At 22.1% G+C, this 23,655-nt stretch overlaps 5 protein-coding genes across 5 annotated transcripts; 3 read left to right on the top strand and 2 right to left on the bottom strand. All coding sequences in view use genetic code 6, as the record gives it.

Annotated features, from left to right (window-relative positions):
- Positions 1-1,451: 1,451 nt before the first annotated feature.
- Positions 1,452-13,638, top strand: TTHERM_00354640 (IP3 receptor calcium ion channel protein; the record flags this gene model as incomplete). The annotated part of the gene is made up of 23 exons (XM_001010363.2): positions 1,452-2,320; positions 2,767-3,913; positions 4,001-4,481; positions 4,550-4,679; positions 4,732-5,053; positions 5,273-5,446; positions 5,537-7,056; positions 7,235-7,430; positions 7,490-7,735; positions 7,805-7,926; positions 8,001-8,644; positions 8,710-8,784; positions 8,836-9,533; positions 9,649-9,740; positions 9,802-10,141; positions 10,196-10,580; positions 10,749-10,816; positions 10,869-11,414; positions 11,638-12,036; positions 12,134-12,535; positions 12,594-13,020; positions 13,082-13,452; positions 13,510-13,638. 23 exons carry the CDS (start codon positions 1,452-1,454, stop codon positions 13,636-13,638), a joined length of 9,783 nt encoding a protein of 3,260 aa, XP_001010363.2.
- Positions 13,639-15,409: 1,771 nt separating this feature from the next.
- On the top strand, positions 15,410-16,760 carry TTHERM_00354630 (Rab-family small GTPase; the record flags this gene model as incomplete). The annotated part of the gene is made up of 3 exons (XM_001010362.3): positions 15,410-15,581; positions 15,712-16,176; positions 16,564-16,760. Exons 1-3 carry the CDS (start codon positions 15,539-15,541, stop codon positions 16,758-16,760), a joined length of 705 nt encoding a protein of 234 aa, XP_001010362.1. The 5' UTR covers positions 15,410-15,538.
- A 408-nt stretch (positions 16,761-17,168) lies between these two features.
- On the bottom strand, positions 17,169-17,528 carry TTHERM_000354629 (transmembrane protein, putative; the record flags this gene model as incomplete). The annotated part of the gene is made up of 1 exon (XM_012796807.1): positions 17,169-17,528. The coding sequence occupies one exon, from the start codon at positions 17,526-17,528 to the stop codon at positions 17,169-17,171; it is 360 nt and encodes a 119-aa protein (XP_012652261.1).
- A 1,730-nt stretch (positions 17,529-19,258) lies between these two features.
- On the top strand, positions 19,259-19,756 carry TTHERM_00354610 (hypothetical protein; the record flags this gene model as incomplete). The annotated part of the gene is made up of 1 exon (XM_001010360.4): positions 19,259-19,756. The coding sequence occupies one exon, from the start codon at positions 19,259-19,261 to the stop codon at positions 19,754-19,756; it is 498 nt and encodes a 165-aa protein (XP_001010360.4).
- A 1,944-nt stretch (positions 19,757-21,700) lies between these two features.
- On the bottom strand, positions 21,701-23,344 carry TTHERM_00354600 (IQ calmodulin-binding motif protein; the record flags this gene model as incomplete). The annotated part of the gene is made up of 2 exons (XM_001010359.2): positions 22,299-23,344; positions 21,701-22,229 (listed from the first exon to the last, which is right to left on the bottom strand). The coding sequence occupies exons 1-2, from the start codon at positions 23,249-23,251 to the stop codon at positions 21,701-21,703; spliced, it is 1,482 nt and encodes a 493-aa protein (XP_001010359.2). The 5' UTR covers positions 23,252-23,344.
- Between the last annotated feature and the right edge of the window lie 311 nt (positions 23,345-23,655).

Below are 23,655 nucleotides of genomic sequence, written 5' to 3'. Positions count from 1 at the left end.
GCTTTATGATTTTAATTAATCTAATTTCTTTTTATAATTGAATTCTCTTAATAAAGTTTATTTATTTTCCAACAGATTGATACACCAAAATTTATTGTTTTGTTGTAAATAAATAGCAATGATTAATAATTAATCTTGTATTTTATATAGTTTACCCCATATCAAATGAGTTGATTCTTAATATTAATTTTATTTTTTTTATTCTAGAAGAAACACTATCTCAAAGTAGATAAACCGGATCATTTATTTTATTTTAAAGTTATTCTCGTTTTAGAAAATTAAAAGATAAAAGCACCATAATAAATTTTAGCTACTTCACTCACTAAAAATATAAAAGACAATTACTGTTTATATTTTCATCATAATTAAGCCAATAAAAAATAAACATATTTGCTTGCATTATTTATTTAATAATACAAATAAAAATAATTATTTTTTCAATAGAATAAAAATAAATTAATTCATTTAATAGAATAAAAAATAAAATCAAAATAAATTTTTGTTTAAAAAAGCTTTAATATTTTTCTTCAAATTTATAAATAACAAATATTATTAAAATTTTATGTTTGTTTTTTGTGTCCTTTAGCATTAATTATCAATTCCACACTTATAAAAAATAAAATTCATACTAAATTTAGATTTATTAATATAAAAACCATTTGATTTCTCTTTTTATGTTTAAATTTTGTTCAAACATTTTATCTTACTAATAAACAAATCAAAATAAATTATATAATAACTAATATTTAAATCTATTTTATTAATTAATTATTACAATAATAAGGTTGAAATTGATTTCATAATTACAAAAAAAAAAACAATTTATAAAAGTAGCAAATAACATACATAATAATTAAATTTGGATTTCATAAAGATATACTTGAAAAAGCATAAAACACTCATTTATCATTATTTTTGTCTATTTATATTTAATTAAAAAAAAATATCAAAATAAACAAAGAAATTACATTTTGAATTATTTATTGATAAAAAATGTAATTTTATTATAAAATAGTTTAATTTTAAACTTTGGATATAAATTACCCTGTTTTAATAATTTAATTTCTAATTTTCAACAAATTTAATAATTATAAAGTAGTATAAAACTTTAGATTAACTTAATGAATGTTGATAATTCTAACTTCTTAGGTTTCTCATTTAGAAATTAAATGCAAACGAGCTAAAAAAATATCATTTAAAATTGACTTATTTATATCTATATTCATTTTTTTATTGAATTAGGTCGTAGAATGAGAACCACATAATAAAGCTTTTAAAATTTAGAAATTAAAAAGCAATTAGTAAAAGATTTCAAATTTTAATTAATTAATAAATTTATAATAAATTCAAAAGAATCTGCCAAAATATTTTTATAATTCAAAAAATAATTAATTAATATATATAAATAAAGGTAGCTAGCTAGATCATATATAGGAGATATAAAAACTATAATGAGAAATAGAACGCATCTTCATTATGGTAGTTTGGTTAGTTTGAAAATATTCTAGTAAGAGAACAGCTATTTATCTGCAGATGGTTTTATTTAGAAATGTGTTGTAGCATAAGATTATAGATTTAATAGTGATGGATTAAGAAATGTTGATTTTTTAGATTCTGTATTTTAGGTGTTGCCTTTATATCAGTATGAAAAGCAGTAAGAAATTCAAAAGCAGCTCGATCAATTCTACAGAGATGAGACATAAAAATTTGAATAAGATATCAATTCAGTCGAGGATGATAAATACGATTACAGGCTTCAGCTTGAAAAGAAGCTGAAAGATAAATAGAAATTTGAAGAGAATATTGGAAAGCAAGAGAAGTATTTATAAAATTTGTCTCATGAGTTAAATAAGGAATTAGCATAAAATGACTTAAAATTTAATAAAAATAAAAATTTGAACATAGCTTATGGAGAAAAGTTTTAGTTACAGCATTACAGGTCAAAAAAGTACTTGTGTCTTTCGAATCTCTCTTTCGATGACAACTATTAAAACTCTTTTTCACTTTAACTAGAGAATAATCCAAGTGAAATGACTTTCTTCAAGTTTGTTTCTGCTTATAAGCATCAACTCGACCTATCCAAAGATGTGCAATTTGATGATCACGTCTATCTTGCGATTGATATCGAAAAGGAAGGATATATTTACTTTTTAAATTAAGAGAATTAGAAAATGGATAATTAAGAAATGTAGAAGATATATCAAGATTCAAGTCACAATGACTTTGATAAATCTAAAGATAATTAAAAAAGCTTAGAAATATTTTTAAAAGAAAAGAAGAGCGATTTTTTCTTTAAGTTCATGAAGCAAACTATCTTTGAGTAAGCAAAAATTAATCATTCATTATAGCATAATAATTTAATTACATTTATCAAATAATAAAAGACTTTCTTTCATTTGAATTTTGAATTTCAAATAGAAAAATAGAAATTTTATATTTAAAAAACTTAATTTACTTTATTAAATAATTGATTGAATGAATTTTGCAATAGGTTAAATTAAGTTTATCAGGTATTTTTTGATATAAAAAACAATAAAACCATTTTATATGCAATATTTTTGCAGATGTTAAGTTAATTATGGAAATTACTTAGTGTTTATCGAATTCAAATCTAATTTTTAGAAGATTTAACTTCAGAATAAAATTAAGTAGAAATGTTTATTTGCAAAAAAAATAAAATAATTGAGAATAAAATTAACTTTTCATGGTTTGTTTTAAACTGTATTAGGTTAATGATTTTATTTATTTTTAATTTAAATTAATTAGATTGAAATTGTATTGTGAGTGTATTGAAGATGACAAAAGGACTGTAACTTAGGAAGATATCTCTACTTTGATTTATGGTGATATTGTTTGGATTACAGAGAATTAGAGTGAGAGTTACTTGGAGTGTGTGGACAATGTAGAAGATGAAACTATGAAAGGTACTCAAGTTTCTTAGAGATATTAGAGCTTAAGCTAGTATTAAGTAGCAAGTAATAAAGATGAATACGAAATAAAATAAAAGCAGCTAAATAAAATATAGTAAAGGACAACAATTTAATTGAGTTTATTGTTCAAAAAAATGCAGAGTTCATAAATGAAGAATACACGTGGTCTATGGAAAATAGAAGCTCCATAAATGGAGAGCGGAGGTCCTATTTCTACTAAATCTAAGATTAGATTAAAAAATATAAGAAATGGTATGTACTTAGCGATTGTACAAGAAAATGCAAACGAAGAAGAGTAAAATAGAAATTATTTGTACGAACGCAGCTACATGCCTTACTATGATAACAACAAATAAAAAAAATAGAGAGTAGGTATTGTGGAAATGCATTAAAATGACATTAAAGATTAATCTGCTACTTTGTTTTCGCTTATCAGAAAGGATGATAATAATGTTGTTACTGCAAATAATGAATATCTTTACGAATTTTTATATGACATTTAGCATGAGTAAACCAAGCAATTTCTAGGTTAAATGTATGTAAAGGATTTTTCTAATTAGAAAGATAGATTTTTTTTAAATGATATAAAGCCTAATCTTTAATCTTCTAATGTGCTACATCCAAACAACTCGTTGTAGAATATTTCTAAGAATGATAGCAATTTTATGAGTACTTCTGTTTTGGAAGATAATGCTGTAAAAATTAATTCAGATGATGAGACAGACAATGTAGATGAATATTAAAAAAGATTAGCAGCAGTTATTACTACCGTTGAGTCTAATAGTAAAGAATTTATCAAATTATATAAAGCTCCTCATGAAGATGTTTGGGAAATTCTCTTCTTGCTAAGTTGTATACCTTAGCTTCAAAAAGGAATAAACTTACTCAAGTATGTATAGGAGAATATAGTCTACCGTATAGAATCTATGGATAATCTTATTGAAGATTTCGATATAAATTCACCTTTATGTAAAAAAATCAAGGTAATTTATTTGATTTTCCTGTTTAGAATTTGATCTATTTTTATCTTAATATTAATTTTTGGAAAAAATTATTAAATTTTCAAAAAGATTCAAGGTGATAGCTTAGAAAAGTAGTTTCTGCAGTTTAACAAATTAATTTAGTCAATAATCTAATTTTGTTACGAAAGATCTTCTTTGCAAACAAATCAAGCTAAAGAAGGTAAGTTTAGATGCAATATAAAGAGATAAAGATTGCTTAGAGAGCAAGGTGTTTTGAGATATGTAACTTTGGTAGTTAAGTATCTCTTCTAAGAAAATAAGACTTTTAAATGGGCATTATTGAACTAAAAATAATATTTGATGTTTGAAAAGACTAGAGACAATAAAGATCAGATATCTTATAATATCAATGATGATTAGAATACAAAAATAGAAAAGCAAGAAATACAAACAAAGATAGTCAAAATATTTAAAGGCTTATAGAAAATAACTCGTGCATGCTATCATCTAATTTACCAAATTTGCTTACAAAATTTTGATAATTAAGTGCAAGCTTTTAAGTATATCAAAATTTATAAAAACCATATAGGTGAATGATTAATTAATTATATACAATTTTATTTAAGTTTTTCAATTAAATTTTATTTAAAACATTAGGCTTTAACCTGGGAGCTGAAAATTGCATTATTGCAATATTTCAAGATAACGAAGACTTGCTTCTTGCTTAAAATTTCGCTGATATCTTAAAAATGCCAGACGACTTAGAAGTGGAATAAAACATAATTCAGTACAATTTAATTTAATTTAATAAATTTAAATTGATTGTAATTAATTTACAGGAAAAATGAAATGCTGTTAAAATACAGTCTGGATGAGGGAATAATGTTCGGAAAGAAATAAGTTGGTAAATAAAAGGAAGTTTAAGTGCCCAACGAAAATAAATTAATCAATATAATTCTTTAGTAATATAAATTAGTTTGTGAAAAAGAAAAAAATTAAAAAGGTTAGCAATTCTAAATTTTAGATTTACTTATCTGTCTTTGCAAGAATGGCTAAGAAAGTTTAACAATCAATTAAAGCTCAATATGTGATCTTATTTTTACTAGAAATAAGTATAATAAACATCTATATGACAGTTAATTTATGAAAATTATGCCATTAGTAAATATTTTAATTTTTTTAAATTATTTAAAAACTTTGAACAGGGAAATCTAAATTTTTAAAAGCGACCAACAACCAAAATAAATAATTTTTAATTCTTATCAATAAGAATTTTAGAATTAGAATTATTCTTTACTTCCCTGGTTTTTAATTTAAAAAAAAATATATTTGTAAAAAATATTTATTTAAAATAAAAAATATTTAATTTTAATAAAAAAGGATAAAAAAATAGAAATAGAAAATCTAATAATACTAACCGACACTGATCGTAAAACTTTAGAACTGTTAGAGTTTTACAAAAAATCAAATGATAATATAATAATAAATAAAAAAAAGTTTGTTCAAAAGTTATTTCTGCTTTATGCTAGTCTTTGCTCTGGTAGAAATTACAACGTAATAAATAAATAAATGAATTTATTTAATTTTAATTTAGAAGTTATTTATGATAAATTTTTTTATTAATTAATTATTTTTTACTAAAAGTGTATCGAGAAGGTGAAAGCTATTTTACCTTTTATGAGTATTCAAAGTTACTTGTGGAGTGCAGATGACTCTGAGATTTTATCATCAATTATCTCTATATTAGACTGTGTTTATATAGATAGAAAACCTTAATATCATTAATGCATTCCAGATCTAGTGCATTCAGTATAGTTAGTACCTTCAAATTAGCAAAAACAGAAAGTTATCTATGGAATATAAGAAGATGATGATATAATTGAAAGAAATGAAAAAATGGGATATTCTCAGTAAAATATAGAAATGGAATAATTTGAAAATTATTATGAATACAATTAACAGGCTAATGAAAGTAGAGAAGATGAAGAAATTAAAAAATATTTAAGGATGAAGGTGTTTAACACTATAATATAATACTTAGAGAAATGCAAGGCTTCAAGTGAAATTCGTAATAAATCTCTGACATTAAATACAATTGAGCTGATTCGTAAATTTATTGTTTTTGATTTATTTAGTATAACTGAGAAAAGACAATAGTAACAAATTTATTAAGAGTTACTAACTAACCTTAGGCTTGGGCCTGATGAAAAAACAAAGATAAAAGATGTGCATAAGTAAGAATTTCAAGAAACTTCTGCAGTTAGTAAATTTAAATAATTTCTTACTGGCAAACCTAAGGATATAGAAAAGACATAAGCTAACAAAAAAGTTCATTTTGGAACAGATATTAAAGAAAAATCAACTTTTAAAAATAGATTTTCTAAGTAAAGAATTCCAAGAAAGTCTGTTAAAGACACGCTTTAAAGAGAGGCTTTTTCAAATTTGTATCGTAAATAAATATAGAGTCCTAACGAAGATCCTGGACAAACATAAATAAATGAAAAGTCTTCTAGACAAACAAATATCGATATCAAGAAAAAAATAGCTGAGATCTTTTTAATTTACATAGATTTAAAGATTAACAACCAGATTGATAAAATAATTCAACATATTCGTAATTGCATTTATAAATAAAAATTGTAATCTGAAGATGTCATCTATCAGCATATGCAGAAACCTGAAACAATCTAAGACATTTTCCCTAAAATAGAACTACCATTAGCTACACTATTGAAAAACTATAATTAAGATTCTAATGATCCTTTTAAAGATTATGAGAAGAAAAAAAAGAGAGAAGAGGATGAAGAGTTTCCTGCATTAAATTTTTATCTGAAAGACTAAACATCTCTCAATGAGGTTTATGATTCAAAAATTACTGAAAAATCAGAATAATTATTGATAAGTCTCCTAGATATCTTCTTACTCAATAGTGATTATTAGCTTAACTGTCTAATCCTTAATATTATTTTTAAAAATTTTTCTCTTGGAAAGCACACAATTAAAGTCTCTAAAAACCTCATTATCATATCAGATGAAGAAGAAGTCAAAATAGATTCAACTATTGAAACTACAATAAAAGAGTTTTCCTTCATGTGTGAAACTTCTGAAACTTGGTTTGTACATGCGTCAAGATTAAAGCTTCTTGATGATCCAGAGTGGGTTTCGTAATTTTACATAATAATTTTAATGAAATTATATTTAAAATAAGAAAATTTATTCATTAGTGGGAATAAAATTATCTTTTTTTACATTATACTAACTAAATAAATATATGTTATTGATATTTATTTTCTAAGAAACAATTAAATAAACGTATATTAATATTTAACACTTAACAAAAAGGAAACATCAAGATGAGCATAAAATTCTTTTAAAGTAAAAGGAAGAGGTTTGTAAGTGTATAGAATAAATAAAGGATCTAAATAAGTTAATGTATGTTTAATCAGTGCAAGAAAAAAAGATTTTTGATGTCGGTAAAAATGCAAGTTAGATCAAAATGATAAGATAATTTATGATGAAAAATGCAAATTCATAAAAGGTATATTAAATATTTTACAATTTAACTGAAAAAAAGTATTCATTGTTTTTTTTTTAAAGCTTATAATGGATATGTTGAAAGATAATATTCATATTTTAGAGGAAATTAACAAATATGATTCAAGCTGCTAAATTACATAGGTGTTTACTGGATGTTTTACATTTTTAAAGAACTTTTGTCTGAAAGATAACAAAATTAATAAAAAAGAGCTCTATAAAGATGTAAAGTTTTTTATCCGCTTTATGAAATACGTAGATGTTGGGCAAACAGATCTTATAAATGAAATATATCAAGATAATTACAAGGTAAATAAATACACTTATATTTAAGATCTTTTTTTGAATTTACTTAAATTTGTAATAATAAATAAATAGGCTTCAACTGAAGTTGATGATGATATTATTCGTTTATACTTAGAAAAAATTTGCCATCCTAACAGCTAGAATGGATATGGTGGAAGACATATAAGATATATTCAGTTCATTTAAAATATTATGTAAAATAATAGCTTTTTAATTCAAATAAAAAGAAGTGAGATATTTTAAATAAATTTTTTTATTATTTAACAAGGTTCTTTAAGAAACTCAAAATGCCAATAACAAATAATATTTGGAAAGTCATTTAGAATATTTAAATTACTATGAGTACAGAAAAGATGCTAGTCTTTTTATACATGAAGAGAAATGACTTCTATGACAAAAATAAAAGCTACTGCGATTGCGATAAAAAATATTATGGATAATACATATTCGACCTAGAAATGCCTCAAAATGTTGTTTAACAAGTTTAGAAACCTTGCTACAGTTATATTTTTGAAGAGGAATTTTAGTTTAATTAGCCTTTTTTATATCACTAAAAATTGCTAAACTCAATTTTAGATATCATTAGGGAAACAGAAGGAAAATCCTCTTTCTTTAAAAATATTCTATTAAAATATCTTCCTTGCGATTATTTGCTATTTTTTTTATAGAAGGAAGATTATTTTATTCAAGATTGTAACAAAAATAGACTTGTTCTCCTTCTTAAAAAGCCTTTGTGCTAGATTTTTTTGATCCTTTATGCTGATTAGTAAAATTTACAAAACTACCAAAAGCAGATACTTGAAAGTAGTCACACATAGCGATTCTTAGACAATGAAATTAAAAAAATGAGTATGCAGTTGCAGAAATTAAGTGATTAAATGATAAATACTAATAAATCCGTCTTGAATTATTGTAAATAATAAAAGATATATTTTTTTTATTTTAAAGCCTATATTCATTCTAAATTAAATAAAAAGAGTTCAACCAGTACCAAAACTATTAGCATGAAATTCCATTAAGCAATTAGATAAATAGCAGTGATAAAAATAGTTGTAAATTGTTCAAAATAAATTTACTTTCATTTATAATTAATTTTTAATTAGACAAAGCAAGAAATGAAGGATTAGAGGAGATTAAAAAAGACTAAAGCTATTACGAAGAGTTTGTTTACGAGAATAGACTATACTAAACTCTGTGCTCAAAAATAGAAAAAAGCGAATTAGATTATATACAATGGTTAACTGAGTACTCTCTCCCAATGATAAACTTTATTTTTAAAATAAGTTCTAAGTTTGAAAAAAAGAGAGTAATACTTGAAGATCTTTTAAAAAAATACAAAATAGAAGATTAAATAAACAAAAATTAGATGTTTTAATCATCCAATATAATTTAGAAAACTCTGTTAGAGACAAAAAAATATATATTTTAATAAGACCAAGGTATATCTGTTAGAACTCAGTCAAGTAGATTTAACTAGAAAAATAGTTAGTTATATTATTAAATATCTAACAATTAATTTGATGGCGACTTAGAACAATACGTATCTCTACCCCTGCAAAATATATTGAGTAGTAAAGGAAGCAGTTTAGTTCAAGATAAATATACTAAAATATTCTTACTAAACATGCTTATTATGGATGAAATGAAATAAATTATTAATTTAGAAAAGAGGAGCTTTATTTAAGCAATATAGAAAATAGACAAAGTCCTTAATGATGAAAAGAGCTAAAAGATTAGTACCATTTTCCCTAGATTTACTTCATTCTTAAGAATAAGTTTTAATTAGTATTCTATTAGCAAGGTAGATATATATATATTCATTTATTAAATAGATATTACAAATAAAAATTGAGTTTGTTTTAATTGATTATTTAAAGATTAAATTTATATTTATTCATAAAATAATATACTATCAGGGATGGAATGAATACAGAGTTATAGTTGATATTATGAGGACTATGATCTTATTGCTTGATAATCCTTTGGACAGAGATGAAATAAAAAAAGCGTAAAAAACTACTATTGAATATTAAAAATTTATAAAAAAAAATAAATTAATAAATAAATAGAAATGAAGCTAAATAAGTTGGGAGCAAAAGTGAGAGGTAAGCAATTCTAGAAAATATGATTTAAAAGAAGAGAGAGTCCTATTAAGATCTATTTGCAAATTATAATCTCCCTAAATATCTCTTAGAGATGCTTTGTAATAAAGATATTGATTACAAATTGCATCATTAGTCAATAAAGTTGAGGAGGACAATATTCAGTCTTTTGAATGCTTTGCTTCAAGGAGGAAATTTAAAAATTTAAAACTAAATATATCAATTCTTTGTTTAGAATGCTAATTCTTAATTATTTTTCGATATGGTATCTGATATGATTGACGAAGAGATAAAGAAGACTCTGAATGTAAAAATTTATAAATGATTTTATTCATATTTATATAAACAAATAAATAAATAGGTTTCTATATATGATGAAATTGAATAAGATTTGGAAACGATTGAATTTGTCTACAGATCAAAAGATAAATTTTTAGGTATATCGGAAGTTTTAAAGACAATTTAGCTTCTTTGCCTTGGCTAATTTAAAAAAAATCAAAATTATATCAGATAACAAACTAATTCTAGAAATAGCATTAATTTAATTGAAAAAATATCAGATCTTTTTGATATTGTAATTAGAAATCACAATATTCCTGATTAGCTCAAAATTGACTTATCTTCTCTGTAAAAGGCCAATCAGATTCTTGATACTCTTATTGAATCTATCTAAGGACCAGTTTATGAAAACTAGCTTGAATTGATTTAGTCAAAAATATTGAAATCTATTTGCGATATCTTAACATGTAATGCTTTTATTATTAAAATTTCTTTTTTTAATAAATTTAAATTGAATTTTAATAAATTAAAAATATCATTTTGAAGTTCAAAAAAAAAATTAATTTCAAAAATTCTGATATTAAAATTGTAAAATTTTTGATTTTAGTAAACTAAATTTAATATTTTAATTTTAGAGGAAGAGAATATCGAATACATCAAATTCAAAAATAAATAAAATCCTAAGGGAAAATCTAAATTATCAGTAAGCTTTTATTAGTAAAAAATGATATAATAATTTCATTTTAAATTATTAGAGCGAACAGCAGAAAAAGAATAACAAACTTAATGGTAGTAAATAAGAAATATAAGTCAGACTTATAGATAATTTGAAGAATTTAAGCAAAAAATTCTCTGAGAAAGTAGCAAACAAATTTTTTAAAACTAATGAAAACTGGATGGTATCGAAATTAAAGAACAAATGCATTCAGTTTTTAGAAAGTTTACTAGAAGGAAATCAAGATTCATTTATATTAAATAAAATAATGAATGATATTCCTCAATAAACACTTTCAGAAAATTTAGGAATTGTTTTTGGAAAATTGAAACAATATAAATAATAATCAGATATTAAGTTATCTGAAAAACTCTTTAGACTTTCTTTTGTAAAAATCGAAGAAATACTTTAAATTCCTTCAGAATAAAGAGAAAAATATGGAATTATTGTCGATACTGGTTTTAGAGTCTATCATTTACTTGTACTATATTACTAGGAAAATAAGAACAATAACTTGAAGAGTCTAAACTTCAACCAAGATATAGATAACTAAGAAGAATTTCAATACCAAAATTACATACTTGAAGTAACTATTCAACTTTAAAAACCTATTTTTCATTAAATTACTTACTTATTTATTTATTTTTTATTTGCTCATTCATTATTTCATAAATAAATAAAATAATAAAACTAACTCGAAATATTTTAACTCATTGTGATATTAATTATTATTAATCAATTCAATGAATTTCATAAATTTATTTAATAAATAATAACTTAATGAATAATAAATAAAAATTTAATTATAGGGCTACGAGTATTTTAAAAAGTATTCATTACACATAGAAGTGAATATTGATAATAAATTTTATTAAATATATTTTCCCAAACTGCCTGCTTGCTGCATAGATTTTAGTTAGATAATTAAAAAATATGAAGAAAAATATGATAGATTAAGTACAAAGACAAAGACAAAGGATTTACTAAAATATAGCTAAGAAATAATTATAAAATTCGAGCATGAATATAAAATAAATTATACTGATCAAGAAAAATTGGCTGACGAAGATGATGAATAAGTAGAAGATGATAATGTTTTATTACAAGCTTATAGTAAAATATATCTTTTATGGTAAAAATTAAAAAAAATTATATCTGATAAGATTGTCAAATAAAGCTATACTTTTTAAACATTTTCCTTCAGACTTGTAATAATTTTTTATTAATTAATTCATTCATTCACTCATTTTTAACTATTTGGTTATTTTAATGTTAAAAATTTGTTTACTTAAAAAATAAAATTAGGCTATGTTTTAAAACATAATTATTTTGTTTAGCTTTAAATCTTTTCATCAGTTTGTTACATTTAAGTGGGGTTTGGCAAAAGAATCAACCACTGACGATTATTACGATGATTAAAACTCAACTCCTTTCTAGGACCTATCTTTTATTGGAATTAACTTAAATCCAGTTGGCTTTTTTGTGAACTTTTTAGTTGTGATTCAAATTATCTAAGTTATTCTGAATTCTTTTGTTTTTATTTCTTTGATATTGAGAGACTATTCTTTTTACGATAATAAAATTGATAATAAATATGCCCATCAAGAACTGAAAATACACAAATATATAAATTACTTAAATTTAATTCTTAGGAATAAGCTTGATAAGTACATTAAATTTATCTAACTTTAAGTCGAGAAATTACTTGTAATTTAATAAATATTTTATTAATATATTATTTAATTCTACTTTTAACATATATTAGGAGTTTGTATTTGAAAAATGGGTTGATATTGGGTTGATTGCTTGTGCTTTTTTAGCGTTATTTAACCCTGTTGTTACTGCAATTCTCCTTTTTGATATTTTTAGAAGAATTCCATCTCTTAAAAATATCTTATAATCATTAATTATAGCTAGATACTAGCTTTTCTTAACTTTTATCTTATTCCTAGTTTTAACATACATTTTTGCTATCCTTGTTTACTACTTTTTTTGGGATTACTTATCCAATCAATGTTTTACGCTCTGGACTTGCTTCCTTTTCATTTTTGATATGACTTTTAAAAATAATGCAGGTTATACATCTAGCTATCCTCCAGATTATACAGATAATTGGAGAATAGGTACACTGAGTCTCCAACAGCTAACATACACTTTTATTATTGTAATTATCCTAACAGAAATTATTTCTGGTAAAATTTTGATTTGATTTGATTTACATTTTGTTAATTTTTTCGAAATAATTGAATTCAGGTATTATCATTGACACTCTTGCAAAGCTAAGAGAATAAGATGCTGCAAAAAATCAAGATATGTAAACAATTTGCTTTATATGTGGCTAAAAAAGAGATTACCTAGATAGAAAACCAGGGGGTTGGGATTAGCATGTAAATGAAGACCATAATAGAATGAACTATATTTTCTTTATAATGTACCTTAAATTTAAGTCGAAAAATGATCTTTCTGGTTTTGAAAACTTGATCAAATAGTAAATTGATAGGTAACAGATAAATTGGTTTCCTATTCTAGATTTTATTGCTGAATAAGATGGATTAGAAGAAAAAGTCTAAATAGAAAAGAAGAAGCAAGATCTTAGGTTCCAAGAAGACCAAATATATGTTGATGTAATATTTTTTTATTTATTAATTTTTCGATTAAATATAATTATTTTTTTTTAATAGTATAAAGAATTTAATGAAAAAAATATTAAAGAAAATGTAGCCATTTAACTAGATTCTATAACCCAAAAAATGGAGGTTATTAGAAAAGGTTTAGATGAAATAGTTATTCCTAACTCTGATAGTGATTGATATAAATAAATAAGCTAATAAAATAAATATTTTTAAATTTTTCTATAAAAAATTTTAATTTCAATTTAAAAAAATATATTAAAAAAAATCAAATTTTATCATTTTATTTTTATATTAATAAATTTGTAATAATTATCTGATTATATATACATACATAATAAATATTTTTAAATAAAAATCAAATAAACTATTTGTATTTTTGTAAATAAATAAATAAATATTTCTTCTGAAAATAAATTTTATGAATTATTAAAAAAATTAATTAGCTTATTAGATTTAATAAAATAAATTTCAATATCTATCTATCTATTTTTATTTTAAGAAATTTAATTTATTTTAGGTTTGTCTGTTTATGTTTATTTTTCTTAAATTACATTTAAATAATAATAAATTGAAAAATTGTTAAAACAAACATAAAAAAAATAGTTAATTTTAATAAAAAAAACATATTTTAACTTACAAAAATATATTTAATTTAATAGATACTGTATTTAAGTTCTCCTTAATTACTATTAATTCATTTGTATACCAAAATATTTTAAGAGAGCAATTTGATAAATTTCACAATAAATTTTCTTAAATTCAAAATTGAAATTTAAACTAAAAATAAGGTAACTAATTATTTATTATTTATATAATATATTACAATTTATTTGAGGAAATATGAATTATTATACTTCATTTTTTCATTTGTTTTTTTGATAAGTCCATGAAATAATCTTATTCAAATCCAAAAATATAAAATTTTTTAATATAAATGCTCTGATAAATAAATGAGAATATTAAATTCAAACCTAATTTATTTGTAATAAATTTTTCTAGAAAATCATTTAAAAGTCTATTTTAATTCCATATATTTAATAGGAGAAAATAATTTAATATTTAAAATAGATAAATTAATTAACCATTGATGCTAAAAATACATAAATTATTTCTGAGCTTAAAAAATTTTGTAATTGAGATTCTACCAAAAAGATTTAAATTATTAAGAATAGACAAAACCTAAAGATTTAAATTACAATTTTATGTTTTATTAATGAATTAAATCAATAAATTATCTTTTATTTTAAAATAATTTAAAATTATTTTTTTATTTTAACATAAAAGCTTTTTAAAAATACTTTTAATTTATGTTTGATTTAGAGAGAAATATTTTATATATATTCATTATCTAACAATCAGCCACTTATTTACGAAGATTGAATTAAAAATTTTTATTTTAATAAATATCAATTTCAAACACTTTTTCAAATAAAACTTGGTAAATTTATCATTAAATAATTTACTTTTTAAAAGGCCTGTTTTTATTGTATTTTATGCTTTGTTTAAGAGTATTTATAAAAGAAAATAATTTCTTTCTTCACACTCATACATGACTAAAACAGATAGTAAGTAATATTTGTTTATTTAAATGTTAAGTATAATTATTAACACCCCTTTCCTCTCCTATGAATTAAATTTCTCTTTAATTTATTAATGCTTAAGAAAACAGCTTTTAAAAAATATTTAAATTAAAATTCTAAATATTTTTTGAAAAAATAGAGAATCAAATTTATAAGATTTGTTAAATTCTCGGAGAAAATAAAGAAAATTTAGGTGTTTAAAGAACAGCACATTTAGGTTGATCAATAGATAGATAGATATTATTATTCCTGACATGAGATATTTTACAAGTTTTCTAAAATGAGAAGTCTATCTTATATTTAAGTATTAAGAGCACACACACTTTTTTTAATTTTAATTCTGCATTTTTTCAAAATAACAAAGAAATCTAATATCATATAAATTTTTTTTGGCATAAATAATTAATTGTTAATAATTAAAGTTGCGTAAAGAATTATTATTATAAATAGAATAAAAGCAGAAAGGAAATTATTTAGATTGGATTAAAATAGATAGAATGGCTGATACTGGTTAGTTATTATTTAAGATTATCATGTTAGGTATTAATAGTTTCCAAATTAAATAAATTTTAGTGTTTAGCATTGAAATGCACAATTTATTATAGATGATATTTTAAAAATTAACTATGGTTTTATAATTTATACTAATTATTATTTACATGATTAATAGGAGAAACTGGTGTAGGTAAATCATAAATGCTTTAAAGGTACACCAAAAATAAATTTACAGAAGATTATGTTACAACTATTGGCGCTGAATTTGCTACAACAAGTGTTAAATTGAATAATGGGTAAGTCGTACAAGTATAAATTTGGGATACAGCTGGATAAGAAAAGTTTAGATCTATTACTAGAGCATTTTATCGTGGTGCAGTTGGAGCTGTTTTAGTTTATGATATTTCAGATTAACAAACTTTCAAAAAATGTGATAAATGGCTTGACGAAATTAAATAATATAATTAAGATAACTAAATTGCTATTTTATTAGTTGGAAACAAGAAAGATTTAATTGATAAATAGCAAGTAAATAATCAAGAAGCTTTAAATTTTGCTCAATCTAAAAACCTAGCTCTTGCATTCTGCTCTGCTAAAACAGGAGACAATGTTAAAGAAGCCTTCACTTCTCTCATAGAAGGTAGACTGACCATTTGAATTATTTCAATTTACTGATAGTTAATTATTTAAGCGAAAAAAAAGAAGTTAAAGTTTTTATTAATTTTAAGTGTGAAGCAATCGATTATTGTAAATTTGAAAAATCTTTTATAAGATATGACACTTAAAAATAGTAGTGTAAGTAGAATTTTCAACTCATAAATTCTATCCAAAAATTATTTTACACAAACAATTTGAAATTATACAAAATAAATACAGGGATCAATGAATAAAATAAATAAAGCTAAATTTACATCGAAAAAAATACTTCCAATGTGTTTGTTTTTAAAATTCATTAATTCTTTTATTACATTTAATCATCACTGACTTACTGATTTTGTTAATTTTATTTTATTAATTTTATTAAAAGAAATCTATTAGCAACATGAAAAAGTCAATTCTCTAGCAAATAAGCAAGAATCACAAAATGAAAATACCTAACCTAAGTAACAAGTAGACTAATAAGTTAATAGCAGAAGTGAATTTAAGAAAAATGAATAAGGCTAATCTCTATTACACCCAAGTAAAACTGAACCCAAAAAGAAACCTTCTGGCTCTTGTTGTTGATTTTATTATTATTTTCTGAAATAACAAGATATTATGTAAAAAATAAATGATTTAATAAACTAATTTATATTATACTAAAGAATTATTCAATAAATATTTTTTATGTCAAAATTTATATTTTTATTGTTTGTTATCTTTCCAGATCAATACCATCAATCAATCTAATTTACTTCAATAATTTTATTTTTAAGCCATCTTTTCAAAAGAGTTAGTTATCCTAATATTTAAAAACCAAAAAATGTGGTAATTTTCAAAATTTTATATTCAAAATTTAATCCTCAGAAATTATAAACTATTTGAAATATCAAAAACATTTTATCTTTAAAAATATAACAAATTTATCTTTTTGAAAATTAATAACGATGGTAAAAAAATTTTTATTACATTTTTAAAATTATTGGCTTCAAATCAATTATTATTATACCAAAATACTCCTAGCGAGCTAAAAATTAGGGAATTACATAAAAATTTTGTTTTTGATGAAAGTGAAGTGTAACAGCTGGGTATTAGTTTAAATCCATATGATTAGTTCGCTAGCGATGATGGGAATGTTATTTTTATAAGACATGCTTACTCTTTTTACAACTATTTCGTAGACAAATACATAAATTCATAAACTATTAATAGCAAGAAATTAAAATAATTAATTAAAGATAAAATGTTTAGCAACTCTTAAGACTTTGTAGATACACCTTTATATCCTTATGGAATAATATAGTGTAAAAATAAAGCTCTTATCTTCATAAATTGAGAATATAAGCTGTACATTATTCGCCGATGCAAAGGACTTTATAAACTTGCGTAGAATTATTTAGGAATCACCCAAACAATAGAAAAATACAATTTATTGTTTAGCCATAAATTTCAGAATAGCTAACAAAAGTCTCTGATATATTTGACTCAAATAAGTTCATTGATTTCATTAAAACTAGTTATTAGAAAGATGGAATATCCTTTAATTGCAGGTATTTCTACTAGCATAATTGGCAGGCAAACATTATTGATGAATAATTTTTAAAGATGCCTACATCATCTTCATCAGATAGTGAATAAGAAATTAATGGCGAAGTAGAAGTATAATAATAATTCAATAAAATATAGAGACATATGGCTGATACAACCACTATTATGAATTTAATGGAGTATCACAAAAACTAGCCTTTAGAAAATCATTTTAACTTCTTAATAAGAGTTTAGCATACAAATAAATGCACAAAGAGGTATTCATTAAAATTAAAAGAATTAAGTCTGCAAAAATAAAAACAATTAATGGTTTGTGTTATTTCTCATGGATAATTTATAGATACACTTATTCGAAAATGTTTTAAGGAAAAACACAAAGCTATTAATAATTGCTCCTTTATTTACAAGTCATAAGATCAAGAAATCTTAAAATTAAGGCAATTGAGTCACTAGATAAAGATTTTAATTTCTTCATAGTTTCCATTTTGAAATTTACTAATTTAAATGATTAAAGTTTTTTGGCTTAAAAAGATAAAAAAATTTAAGAAAAGAAGTTAATTAGTATAGCAAGTTAATTTAATTTATTAAGTCAATTTAAATAAATACCTTCATACTATTATTTAATTTAAAAATTATTATTCTTATTAATATTATATTATTTATTATATGTAACCTTATCTAACATCAACTAGTTAAATGTTTAATAAATAAGTGTTCAAATTTATTTTAGATTTTTTTTTTAAATATTGCTAATCAAGGTATTAAAATATGATGAAATGGATAACATTATATTTTGATACCTTTATTAGGTTTAATTTAAATGAAAAAAATATTTATGAATAAGTAAGTAAAGGAAATAACTAATTAAAAAAATTCATAAATTGAATACATTATGTAAATATAAATTATAAAAAGTGTTCTATTTAATATTTTTTTTTTAATTTTTGGAGAATTTTATTAAGGGTGCGGAATAAGTTGATAGGATAACACTTTTTTTTTTATATCATGTACTTACTGTATCGTTTTCTTTTGTATATTTTTATTCAATTAAATTTAATTACTTTTTGAACTTTCTGATTTCTACTTAGTGTATCTAAAAAAGATACCACAAGAATTTTGTTAATTTTAGTGTATCTTTTAAATTTTGATTAATAATATTTATTGAAAAAATTTTTTCAAAAATATTTAGCTTTAAAATTAATCAATCACTATCAAAAGTAAATAATAAATAATTTATAATCAAAAATAAAAATTATCAGTAACAAATAAAAATCCTTATTTTAAATTTTCTCGGATTATTTTTGCTCATGGATGGATATGGATGGATGGTCAATTGATAAACAACCTTAGTACATTCTCTGAATAACTAAATGATGGAAATTAAGGCTAATAGGGTGGTTAGTCTGATACAGCTTAAGTCCAATATGTAACTTTAATAATGAGGTTTACTAACTTAATACAATTAATCAGTAAAATTTTACTCATAATTAATTTGATATATAAAAATAATAATATTAACAATATTTTTTCCAAAAATGCAAAATAAACAAGAACATCAAATGTATTAAAAAAATATTATAAAAAAGAACCATAAAGCTGAAATTGAAAGAACATTAAAGATTGTTGAAGAATACTGCAAGCTTCTTGCTGAAAAAAATCAAATTGTTCTTCAATAAGAAGGTATTATTGCTAAAACAAATCAAATTATTGTTCAAAAAGACAAGTATTTTGAAGAGATTATTGCTGAAAAAAATAAAATTATTGATCAAAAAGACAAGCTTTGTGATCAAAAAGACAAGCTTTGTGATCAAAAAGATGAAATGATTGCTTTTTACAAAAAGGAAGTTGCTGATAATAAATGGAAATTTGAACAGATTACTGCTGAAAAAAACAAGATGTAAGAAGAACTCCAATAACTGCTTAATTTGATTGCTTAGTAAAATTCCTAAAGCCAATCTTATGGTGCTTAAAATGATTAGGGCAACTTAATTGCTAATTTTTCTGAAAATTAAGCATCATTATCTTAAAAATGAAGATAGGGGTATCAAAGCTCGATTTAGGACTAATGAAAATATTGTAACTATTGACATTCAAAAAACTAAGCTTGATTTATTGATTGCTTTTAAAATCAAAACTCTTATGCTTATGTATGCATATGTTTTTATATGTACGTATTTTTATTGATCTTATTTCAAACAAACATTAGTTTTATTTGTCTAAATTAAAAAAATTTTTTTCAAGTTTTCTAAAAAATCCCATGTAATTATTAATTTGGAAAAATTGTATTTCAATTAAAACATCATTTATTTATATTTATTTTTGATTAAGTTAATAATACAACATCTTGAATATCATTAAAAGAAAATGGTTTTCTTATTTTAGAAAGAAATGATAAAGTGGATTACTTTAAAGCTGAAAACAAAAGACTATTAAAGATTTTTAACTGATAAAGTAAGCTTCTTATTGAAAAAAAACATATTATTGCACAAAAAGACTAGTTTATTGAACAGATTCTTGCTGAAAATAAACAGATTTTTGGTCATAAAGACTAGTATATTTATACATTGTTGCTGAAAAACAAGAGATATAAGAACAACTCCAATAACTGAATAATTTTATTACTTAATAAAATTTCTAAAACCAATCTTATAGTACTTAAAATAATGATTAAAACAACTAAATAGTTAATTTTTCTGAAAATTAAGCATCAAAATCTAAAATAGAAGATAAGGGTAATCAAAACTTGATTTAGAACTAATGAAAAAATTGTAATAAATGAGATTCAAAAAAAGGAATCATTTATTGATTATTTACGATTAACACACACTCTTTCTCTCATGAATTTGTTTTTGTTAATATATTTTTAGTGATCTTATTCCAACAAAACATTAGTTATATTTTATAAATTTTAAACATTTTTTTAAAGTTTTATAATATATACTTTAATAAAAACATTTTCTATTTACATTTATTTTTGATGCTAAATATTCTTTTGAAAGGCTTATATTTTTTAATAGAATAATTTAATTACTATTACAAAACATTTAATTTAATTATTTAAAATAACTTTGAAAGAATTCTAGTATTAATTTAATTTTTATTGCTTTATTTTTTACTTATCCTAATCATAATTTTCCTTTTCTATTTGCTTTCAAACTATTTTTCAAAATTTATTTTTTAAAAATTAAGTACTTTATTTGTATTTTGAATGGATTGATGTTTTTTCTTTAGAAAACTAAGAGTAAATATTAGATTTCTTATTCAAAATAAAAAATAAGATAATAAATAAATTAACTTTTAATTATCTAAAGTTAAAAAATAAGCAGCTTTTAGTAAAAACATATATTTTAATATTAAAATTATCAAATTTTAAAAGCAATCCATTACAGAAAAAATATATAATAAAATTAAAATATGAGTAATTGTTTTTTTAATATTTTGAAAAAAAAATTTTTGAGATAAAAAATTTTTATTCTTAGATCTCAATAATGAATGAATTTCCTGACAGTTTTATTAAATTACCAAATTTTACTTTTTCATAAACAATATAAAAGTAAATTAAACTGTAAATATATTTTTGTTTTTTATAGATTTAACAAATTCAGTTAATCAGTATTAATTTTATTTATTTTTTATTATTATTAGATTATTAATTAGATCACTATTCATAAATGAAAAATAAAACATTTATAAGCAAGCAATATACTCAGTTAGTTAACTCAGGAAAATATTGAAAAAGGAAACAAAAGTTATTTTTTAATTTTTTGAATAAAATCTATTTATCAACAATTTTAAAAATGTAATTTTATTGAGAGATTATTTATTTATTTATTTGTTTATTTGCCTTTCTTTACAAAAGATATTATTTTATAAAATAATCAAGCTTTTCTTTAAAATAGTTATTTTTTTTTAAATTAAAAAACGAATATAAAAATTAATTTAAATTCCACAAATATATTTATTTATTTATTTTAATTTCATACAAATCCTTAAAACTTTCCAAATTTCCAATATCCTTTTTTTGTTATTTTTTTATCATCAGTGTAATATCCTACTCCATGCTGTAAACCAAACCTCCATTAGCCCTAATATGACTCTCCTTTTGGCCATTTAAAATATCCTGATCCATCTCTTTTACCATCAATATATGGTCCTGTATATTATCTTCCGTCTGGCCATGTATAAACACCTTCTCCATGCATTTTATTATCTTTCCATAACCCTTCATATTCTCTACCATCAGGCCATATATATTTCCCTTTTCCATTGAACATATTATTTTCAAAATTTCCATGATAAACACTTCCATCTCTAAAATAAAATTTTCCTTCACCTTATTTCTTGCCCATAACAAAAGTACCTACAAACTTAGATCCATCATACCAGCTTTCTTTACCGTACCCATGAGGTTTGTTATTAGAAAATTATCCCTCATATTTACTTTTATCTTTAGTAATATAAATTCCTTAACCTTAAGCTTAATCTTTAAAATAGTCTCCTTAGTACCTTTTTATTTATTTTGTAATAAAAATAAATATATTCTAATTATTTGTTTAATTATAAAAATGCCTATACATGTCTCCATTTATAAAAATAGTTCTTCCATAACCACTTGCGTAGTTTTCTTCCCAATATCCCTCATAAATCTAATTTTCTGTGACAAATGTACCATATCCATGTCGAAGTCCTTTCTTCCATTCTCCAGTATAAATACCTTTAGAATTCGAAAATACATATGGAATATTAAGTTTAACTTTATCAAGGTCACATATAATCTTTTTCACTCTTTGATTCTTTTTGATTTCAGGATTATAAGGATTAAATCTTCCATAGGTATCAACTAATTTTTGTAAAATTGAATTCAAAACAACTTTCTACTGCTAGTAAGGCTATGCAGATTTTGAATTTGGCGAATAAGCTTTTTCTTTTTCTGTTAGATACACTTTTTTATTTTCTTTTATTTCTTTTGCTTCTTATCTTGATCTGTGGCTTCTATAAAGAGCTTAGATTTTTGTAATCTCGTATTCTTTATTTAAATTTGCGTAGTATTCTACAATCCTATTTTTTTCTTCATTTTCCTTCCTTTTTCTTTGCTCTTCAATTACTTTAGGATCTGTTTCAACATAAGTTGGTTTGAAAGTGGACTTTCTTTTGATAGCTGATGAGTCAGAAGGTGCAGCAGCTGCTGAAGTATAACTTAAATTCTATATCATATTAGAGGAAACATCTACTACATCTTCATTTTTACTTAAATTATTAGCTTCTAATTGTTAAAAAACAATAGGATTTTATTATAATTATTCTATATTTGTATTATCAGCAAAGCCTTATTCTTAAATCATTTAAATGTTATTCTACATTAAAATTTTATCTTCTTCATTTTATTCTTCAACATCTTAATAATCTTCTTTGACTTCCTCTCCTTCCTCTAGTGCAGGAGCCATTGCTAAATACTAATTGTCTTTGAATATTAAATTTGAAGGAACTTCTCCATTATTGATCTATTATTAACCGCAACAATTTCCCATAATAACTCTCTTTCCTTTGTTTCTCTACTACCATTCAATTTTTAATTAAATTTAAGGAGAAATTAAAAATTAATTCTTTCTAAAAAGATTTTTTTATTTCTTGAACAGTAAATAAATAAATAATTAAAGTAAAACGGAGTAGTTAAAAATATTATCAACATCAATCAGTATTTTTTTATTTATAGTGAAATTTTTAAGCAATTATTTTAAAATAGTAAATAAAATATAATCTTAATGAAATAGATTTCACAAAATTTAACATATAAAACAAACAAATAAAGAAAGAAGGTGAGTTAGTTATTAATTAAGCTGATTATTTATAATTTACTCTGCTAAAAAGTAAATTTGAAATTTAAAAAAGTATCATTTATTTTAATTATATTAATAGAGTTTCAAAATTGATT

Source organism: Tetrahymena thermophila (assembly GCF_000189635.1).
Source record: "Tetrahymena thermophila SB210 genomic scaffold scf_8254697, whole genome shotgun sequence".
In the NCBI taxonomy this organism is placed as follows: Eukaryota; Ciliophora; class Oligohymenophorea; order Hymenostomatida; family Tetrahymenidae; genus Tetrahymena; species Tetrahymena thermophila.
The sequence above is the reverse complement of the archived record's forward strand: the minus strand, read 5'-3'. Positions and strand labels throughout refer to the sequence as shown.